The sequence below is a fragment of the Chelon labrosus genome, assembly GCF_963514085.1.
Source record: "Chelon labrosus genome assembly, chromosome: 22".
NCBI classification, from domain to species: domain Eukaryota; kingdom Metazoa; phylum Chordata; class Actinopteri; order Mugiliformes; family Mugilidae; genus Chelon; species Chelon labrosus.
In genome coordinates, this window is record NC_140355.1 from 20,213,373 (window position 1) to 20,222,263 (window position 8,891).

At 44.0% G+C, this 8,891-nt stretch overlaps 1 protein-coding gene across 1 annotated transcript; it reads right to left on the minus strand.

Moving 5' to 3' along the window:
* Positions 1 to 1,113: 1,113 nt before the first annotated feature.
* On the minus strand, positions 1,114 to 8,891 carry LOC311507767 (TNF receptor-associated factor 2-like). The gene is made up of 10 exons (XM_084572253.1): positions 8,505 to 8,891; positions 7,443 to 7,521; positions 6,614 to 6,712; positions 5,110 to 5,271; positions 4,923 to 4,997; positions 4,121 to 4,195; positions 2,774 to 3,355; positions 2,334 to 2,511; positions 2,102 to 2,250; positions 1,114 to 1,686 (listed from the first exon to the last, which is right to left on the minus strand). Exons 1-10 carry the CDS (start codon positions 8,690 to 8,692, stop codon positions 1,468 to 1,470), a joined length of 1,806 nt encoding a protein of 601 aa, XP_084428379.1. The 5' UTR covers positions 8,693 to 8,891; the 3' UTR covers positions 1,114 to 1,467.

Consider the following 8,891-nt stretch of genomic DNA (forward strand, 5'->3'; position numbering starts at 1 on the left):
GCTCAACGGAGTAAACCGGTGCAGAGAACTCCCATAGTGAATATGAATTGAAGCCTCCCATGCACAGAGAGGTTCCAATACAGGTCGGGACTGGTTTCCAAACAGGCCAGCGTTGAACCTTAAAAACCTCAGCATGCATGCTAAGTAACAGCAACCACTGGTGGACGCACGGGAAAATAATCACTCTTCGGGGTTTTTGCGGCGCCCAGAAGATTCATCTGGACGTCAATCTGCGATAAATAATGTCAGACCTACAACTTTACAATCTCTCGCATCCAGCCTCTCTACCTCCACACACATGTATATTTGCACCAACATATATATATATATTTATATTAGTTTCACATCAGTATTCTATCTTAAGAGCAGCAGAAACACAGATAACTGTATCGGACAGAAAACAAGGACAATTCCCTCATTTCATGGATTTTAACCTCAGTCTGTGGTGGGGCACAGTACTATGTGTTGAGATGTGAGCTAGTGAGCATATCCTGGGGGGAAAAAACTCCAGCGATGTGTAAAGTTTTATGCCTCAGGCTTGACTGGCAAGCTGCCCTGACTCCTTGGTAACTCCACTGTATCTTCCACAGATGTACCAAACCACCAATCAGAACCAATCGACCCCAAACAGGAACAAACAACACTGACTTTACATGTAAGTAGCCTGGCTCCAAAGACAATGCAGGCAATGTCCACCATCACGGATGGCTAATTCACTAACTAAGTTTGACAGCGAGCCTTTTTCGTGACGATTAAAAAGAGCGGCATGCATTCTTGTGCCCGGAAAAAGGAAGAGGAGGAGAAAACTAAAAAAGAAGCCTGTAATCTTATTCATAACATAACTCCACGTTTGTCTATGCAAATTCACATTTGTACCGAGAAGCTCACGATATATCCACAATCTGCAAGAAGAAGAAGAAGAAGAAGAAGCAAAAAACTGCATCAAACCCACGCTCTAACTCTATTACAAGCTCTACCAGATACGACCACGTTAACTATCTTGTAATCTACAATCCCGCTCTAACGGCGTCCTCCGAACTAGGAGATTAAAAAAAAAGACACCGTTCAGTCTTTTTCACTCTCTGCTTCTGCTCAACGCTTCGCACGCCCACGTCGCACCCGCCGCCGCTCGTCCTTTTTATCCGTGAGTGTGCACAACTGAAGTGACTTTTATTTCTTTTTAAACACCATGGGGGTGAGATGTCTAAAGAAAGGACGTTTTGCACCCAAAAATGTACAGCGGTGACGGCGTTTCTCACACAGAGACCGCCGGGTATGACAATGCCAGCGCCGTTTTTGGACTGAGCAGCCGCATGCAGCGTACAAGCATGTCTGTCCCCCCCCAAACGCCTGCAAGGAGGACAGCAGGACGCCTCGAACAGAGCCCTAAATCAACCGACGGCTGAGCCAAAATGAAGCTTTAATGGTCAGAGAGCTGCCAAACTGTACCGCCCCACGTGGAGCCACCTAGAGGCCGGTGAGGTCCACGATGGCCTTGATGAAGATGGTGTCGTCGCGGATGTAAGAGTTCTTGGCGTCGAGCTTGGAGAGCGGGCAGAAGAGCGGGCAGCCGCTGGCAATGTTCATCTCGCTCACGGGCCTCTGGAAGGAGGAGGAGGTGACGTCGGGGCGGAAGGCGTCGATGATGTGCTCCCTGTTGCTCTGGTCCAGCAGCATGAGGGTCACCTGGAGGACGACAAACGAGAGGGTCTCAGGCTGTAAGAAAAGTGGACGCCATGACAGCTAATCAGCTCCCCCTGGTGGCTGGCTGCAGTATGGGTCATAAGCTCCGCCCCCTCCATGTTAGTGGATTGACAGATAAACTTTTAAAGATGTTTTCTGTTATTTTAGGTTGTTAATATAATGCTGGCCCTGCGATAGACTGGCGACCTGTCCAAGTTGTACCCCGCCTCTCGCCCAATGACAGCTGGGATACGCTCCAGCCCCCCAGCGACCCTCCAGAAGAACAAACGGCTATAGAAAAGAATGACCAATGTCCATTTTTCTGATAAATTCAGATTTAGTTACTGAAACAGGATGGTGATTGCAGCTGTGATTGACAGCTGTCGTTGACGGACGCTCCGTTAAGGCGGTGCCGTACCTTTTGGTTGAAGGGCCACTTCAGCAGAGCGTCACTCAGTCCCCTCATCACCACAAAGAACAGGGACAAATGGCTGCCGCGCCCCGTCCCATCTCCGTTCAGATAGATCCGCAGACACATCTTGTAGCCGTACTTGCTGGTGTAGAAGGCTGGAGGCAAAGAGGAGGAAGGCTCAGCTGCAGTTCCAAACCGAATTTTTGGACTAGTTTTGATTGACTGATGGATGGATTACCTGGTGAGAACATGGCGGGAGCTCGGCCCGCTATGGCGTCCTGTCTCTTTTTGGCAAAGTCTGATATCCTCCAGACAAAGACGCCGTCAAAGGTGGTTGCAGACATCTCCCTGAGCCGGCCCTCCATCTCCGCTACCGTCAGGTCCTTCAGCCCCACGGTCCTCTCCAGCTGGCGCACCTGGAACGTGAACAGAGCATTTAGTACATCTGATGTTAAACCAAAACTGTGCCCTTTGAGATTCAGATACTCAACCGATTGCAAAGACAGATGTAAGAAGATTGTAGTTTAATTCTTCATGGATCCAACCCAAGATTTGGGAAATAGAATTAGTTTAAAATATCTGTTTATATCTATAAGTTGTCATCCACCTACAGTTTCCACAATCATTAGTTTTGTAGCGTATTACCCTGATACTGATGAAAAGTTAAACATCTCACACCTTATTACTGAGAGCCTCGATCTTATCCTGGTCCAGTTTGTGCTGCCGGTTGCTGGCTTCCATGGTGGTGGCAAACCTCTCCACCTCTCGGTTCAGCACGCACACCACATTTTCAAATGTGCCGGCTTTCACCTCCAGCTCCGTGCACCTGCGGCCCAGCTCCACCACCTTGGTCTTCTCGCTGTGGAGCTGGAGCTCCAGGGCCGCGCCCACCGAGCTGGGCAGGGGCGTGAAGGAGGTGGACACGGAGAGCGTGGGGGCCAGCGTGGGAGGCGGAGGGAGAGGAGCCGGAGCCGGCGGACCTGGGGGACCCGAGCTGGATGATGAGGAGGAGGCGACGGCGGCGGAGGCGGTGGCTCCCTGCACGGGAGGCCCAGAGGAGGTGGTGCTGAGCTGGGAGACTCTGGCCTCGAGTTCCCTGAGGGATTGTTGGAGTTCCACCAGTTTGTGTCCGGCTAGTTCCAGTCCCTGGGGCTGCAGGCCCTCCATGCTCACCTTCATGCCCATGATGTAGTGCAGCAGCAGGTTGAGGTGCTCGTAGGCGTAAGCACGCTCATGGTCATGAATCTTTTCCTTCTCCACCTACAAGAAAGGAGCGTGAATATAACAGCAGACCAACTTATCAGCTGTGTGAGGGAAGGACTGTATGAAAACTACTTTATATCTTTTATAAGGTTTCCAAAGCATCAATGACTAGACAATAAATAGTTTTATTGGCTTAAGACAGGGGTGTCGAACTCAAATACACAGTGGGCCAAATTTAAAAACTGGAACAAAGTTGTGGGCCAGACTCGAGGTGTGGATTAAATTTGCCCGAGGTGACTGGAAGCATGAAGGCGCTTGCGGGTCTTGATTGATGCGCCAACAAAGTAGCAAAGCATTCTGGGATTTGCAGTATTAGTGGTGTCTGCGATGTATACCAGCGGCCCAGCTCTAAGAGACATTTGAAATGATCTCGCGGGCCAAATATAATTACAACACGGGCCTGAGTTTAACATATATGGTTTGAGAATTAATGTACGTTCCTCTAAATATCTAAAAATAACACCTTTAAAGCAATTAGAACTAAAGTGAATATGGGAAACAAACACCTTCTCTCCGTGTTTGGATTCCCAAGCATCCTAAAAGTATAAATATACTCTTATAAATAGAAGAGAGTTTAATCAGATGATTAAATTCTATAAGATCAGATGTCTGATCAATCAATGAGGCCTCATGGATGCGTTTCTATGGACAAAACTTTAAATATCAATATCTAAAGGTGAGAATTATACAATAAAACACAATCTCCTGCTATTCCAAAGTATTTAAAAAAACATTCAGGAGCTGTTAATAATCTCTACTTACAGACATGTCACAGCCCACGACATGAAATCGACAAGGTGTTCTGAATTTGCTGCAGAATTTAATGTGGTCCACGTACTAGGAAATAAAAAAGACACACAAACAAAATACAACAAAACACCTTTAAATTCATTGTTGTCAACAATCATAAATAACATTTTCTTGGACAAAATATTCAATGTGCGACAAACTCTGACTAACATTCGAGTCTTTCTCCTAGAAGAAAGTGTTTGCTTTTACGACATTATTTTTCTCTGAACACATGTCACCCTCTTTTATTTTACATTTGTTTAATGCAAAATGTATTGCAGTGAAACATCTGCAGCTTCCTTTTTTACAAAACTCACACTTTATCCAGTATTCTCTAAGATATCATGACGCTAATCAAAAATTATACGTTATAATTCATCAATAGCTCGCTCTCACATCTGTTTAACGATGTCTTATTCTTAATTTCGCTTCTTTATCTTGACTTTTACGTGTTTACTTTTTATTTTGGGCTGATTTGTTGACCTCTTTTATAAATTTTTACAGTTTTATGAATAATTTTATCTTATTTTATTCCTGTATTTTCATTTTTCTAAGCTGCAGTTTCCTCCTCTCTCATGTCATATCAGTTCTGTTTCCACTATCTCCTCTCCGTGTGTAAGAGTCAAACTAAAATGACTTGCTACACATAAGCAAAGACATATAATTTCAAACAACCTGGATCAAATCTGCTGCACATGGTTAAAGTAATGTTTAATATTCTTAAATTATTTCTGGAAAGTGTTGCGTTTTGTGAGAAGCACGAACTCAGATTCACCTTTTCTCTGGGTATTTTCTTCTTGGCGCAGCCTTCACAGATCATCGGGTACTTGGGGCAGATCTCATCATGTGCCTGAAAAAAAAGTGACAGCGTTCCTTTTAATGCAATCAGCCGCCGCCCCGCAATGAGCCGAGCCAAGCAGAGCTGAGGCCAGCGTCTTCGTCCTAAATAAATAATTTCCGACCTTGATGTTTTTGAAGTGGAAGGGCTCCTTGCAGTACTTGCAGTTGAGCGTCCTCTCCGGGCACTCCCGCTCGTTGTGGCGCTCCTGTTCGTTGAAGCGGATTCGTTCCTTGCAGGACGGGCAGGGGATGATCATGAACTCGCACTTGCCCTCGTGGTTCATCTGTGGAAAGGGGAACTTCGGGTGAGCTGGAGATTTTACAAAAAGCTTTAAGGACACGCTGAGATGTTTGGATTCTTATCTGTCATGACACACCGTCGTAAATTATCACAAATATCCAGCCAGACTCATAAAGAAACGCGGTCAACGGGGAGTCTGCAGCAGATGATGCGGCCCCCACAGAGCCCAAGGGCCAAATACATAATAATGCATAATAAAAATCATGTCTTCACCATTTACCACTAATAGACTTTTGATGAGAACGTGTGCGGCTCGGATGATTTTCTAGACCCAGCTGCAGACGGAGGTTAAAACCAAAGCCCCCTAACACACCAAGCCAACATTAAAGGCTTGTTTCACCTGGACCAAAAACTTGCTCCTGAACACACCACAAAGACTACAGTCTACAGCCAGCCATACATTCTGCACCAATGTGAAAAGAAATATCTCTCCAGACCAGCAGGGGGCAGTAGTCTGTATTCAACAGGGGGAAACAGGACTGTATTGAAAGTGGTTTACGGGACCTTGCAGGTGTTTTATTACATTTAGACGTTGTGTAAGTGAAGTTATTTACTTAAATCATTGCCTTTAAACAAATACTGCACTGATTTACAACTCTGAAGTACAGTAGAGTCTGCAGAGGGCAAAAAAAGGTGCACTTGAACACACCACAAAGACTACAGCTGACAGCCAGCTGGCACATTCTGCACCGGCATGAAAGAGAATCACTCTTCTGGGAAACAGGAAGAGGTGCTGTTAGCAGGGAGGCTAAGAAGAGCTACAAGCTGTTGTACAAAGCTGGCCTCTCCTGAATCACGTAGATTAGTTTGTCTTCAGTTTTTTCATTCTAGATGATCATTGAGAAAATATTTGTAGATTTGAATGTTCAGATGTCCTTTGAAACTTGTCGTTTTGTTAACTTCCTGTCACTTCCTGTTTCTCTACTCTGGTTCTCTGGTTCTCTGGTTCTCTAAGATGAACAGCCAATCAGAGGGATCTCTCTTCAACACGTTGGATCTGCTGAAAAGCAGCCGACACGGGTCTGACTTGGTGAACGCGTCGGTAAAACTGGGCCAATCAGACGCTCAACGACAGCAGCAAGCAACGGTTAGCTCGGTGTGTCGCGGCCTTAACATGAGATCAGTTCTACTTTTAAATAAGCTAACAATAAACTTTAGCCTTCTTTTAATTCTATTTCAACTATTGTTTCCCCCTTTTCTTCATTGTATCCTCTGCTCTTTTTCTTCTTTCTCTTTTTCTGACGTTGAATTATGATGACTTACGATTGAAATGTTAATGTGTAAAACAGAACTGAAGATGTCCAAATCTATGAAACCGTCCTCACCTCATACTCTTTGATGCTGCCTTTCCAAGTGCAGCTTTCGTTGATGCAAACAGCCGACAAGTTCTCGACTTCCCTTCGAACGGCGTTGTCGGGAAAAGCCTGAAACAGCAAAAAGAAAAAAACGACTAAATGACTTTCTGTTGCGCTGGATCTCTGCAACATCTGCTCCACCAGCACCAGCTGCTATGTTTGTAGATTATTTATGTTTTAAAAAGCTCTTTAGTAATTCTAGCTAAATGTCAGAAACACCTGCTTAAAATAACAGAGGAAGCTTTATTTTCATTTTGGAGACCATCGTCATGACTTGGGGAGATGATACATATTTCAGAACAAGCTGTAAAGTCTCTCTCTCTCTTATTATTGCAGAGATACAATTTAAATTTACTCTCGCTCACTGATTCATTAGGTACACCCTCCAATATTAAAATGGATTTGTTTTCACTGGTGTACCTAATGAACTGGCAAGTGAGTGTATATGTCAGACTCCAGTGACCTCAGCACACATCTCTGAGATCATTTTGGCTTCTGCTGCCACGTCTCCCAGTACGTTTTAGGATTGATTTTGAGATTTTAGTGTTTGTCTACAAATCATTAAATGAACTGACACCAACTTATCGCTCTGACCTCATAGAAAAATGTCTGTGAAGGTTCTCAGTCAGAGAAAAATACAAACCCCCGTCTACCGAGGACTTAAATTGAGCTGCTTTTTATAACTTTATATTTCTTTGTCTTTGAGTTATGTTTTGGCTAGCTTTCTTAAATGTGCCTCATAAACAAAATTTCCTTAACTTTCAGTTTCTTTTAAAGATAGAAATACAAAGATACTCACACATCCTTGTTTCAGAATCGACGTCGGGTCCTCAAAGATATCCTCTTTAATGCAAGCGTTACATTTCTGGGGTCCATTACTGCAACGAAACAACAACAGACGCTATGATATACTCCAAAGACTCCAAACAGACAGCAAAGCTTCATTTTCTGCCACTTTAAATGATTATTTTGCCATTTTTTTTCATTTGAAGATAAAAACAAGTTTCTTTTTGCTCTGTTTTTGGTCTCCACCACCTCCCGATGGCGATATCTGTCTGTTTAGCTGCTAAATGATTCACTGTGTTCTCTGGCTAGTTGCTAGCTGAGTCTGTTGCTGAGCAGATAGTGTTCACTGAGTTTTTTTTAATGCTTTTTGCTGCCTTGATCGGCTGATATCCATTCTACGACGAGTGAACCAAAACAATAATTTTAGGGACGAACAAAACAATGAGCTGAAAGTCACCATAAAGCTCAGAGAAGCTTCATCTTCAGGAGAGACTGCCTCAGATTTATATATTTGTCATTGATGCTTTAGGTTAATTTTTGCTAGCATGAATTAAACACACAGTAAACATCAAAATCGAGGCCTTATTTGTTTATTTTTGTGTCTCAGATTCATAAAATAGTTGTTTTTTTCATTTCAAGACAAAAACAGCTATTTCTTTTTGCTCTGTTTTTGGTCTCCACCACCTCCCGACAGAAATATCTGTCTCTTTAGCTGCTAATTGAATCACTGTGTTCTTGGGCTAGTTGCTAGCTGTATTCTTCAAGTGTTTTGTGCAGAGAAGTTGTTGTTTTTGTTGTTTTTTCACAGCGAAAGTGAAGGAAACCAATAAATTTAGGATCCAGATGGACAAACAACGAGCTGAAGGCCTTTATGAAGCTATAAAGCTAAGCAAAGTTGCATTTTTAATGTATTGAATCACTGCTATAAATGCACATACGCACATGTACATTTTTGCATGCATGCTTTTAACTTAACTTGATCCCTATGCTGTGTTATTGCTCATTTTTCTTCATTACAACACCCGAACGCTGCTGTCATCGCAAAAGAAAACTCCCTAGCTCTCCAGTTCCTCACCTCACAGTCCTGTTGAAGCAGTAGGAACAGAAGCGATGTCCACACTGGGCTTGAAACGGTCGTCTCAGTATGTTGTGGCAGCAGTTGCACAGGTGTTTGTCCTCCAGCTTGTTGCCCAGGATCTTCTTGGGGAAGCCGGGTTTATTGCTCTCCATGGACGACGGAGGGGACGGTTCCTGTGTGGCCATGGTGTCTGTTCACACGTCACACCTGGGAAAGGAAGCAAAGATGTCAAGGAAGAGCCCCGGAGCTGAGTAATAAATCTACCTGTGATCGCAGGTGCATTAACCTGCTAGGAACAAATGTGACTCCATTTATTTCACCATTCATCCGCTGCCGAATCTAGCCAGAGCTGTAGAGCTGACATGTTTATGATTAAATTAATCA

What these genes read in the sequence shown, in the direction of transcription:
- LOC311507767 (XM_084572253.1), bottom strand. Translation starts at nt 8,692, where the DNA reads ATGGCCACACAGGAACCGTCCCCTCCGTCGTCCATGGAGAGCAATAAA. An exon ending in GCAGCATCAAAGAGTATGAG is followed by an intron (nt 5,272 to 6,613) that starts GTGAGGACGGTT and finishes CCCTTTCCACAG; the next exon opens with ATGAACCACGAGGGCAAGTG. An exon ending in AGTGGCCCTTCAACCAAAAG is followed by an intron (nt 1,687 to 2,101) that starts GTACGGCACCGC and finishes GTCGTCCTCCAG; the next exon opens with GTGACCCTCATGCTGCTGGA.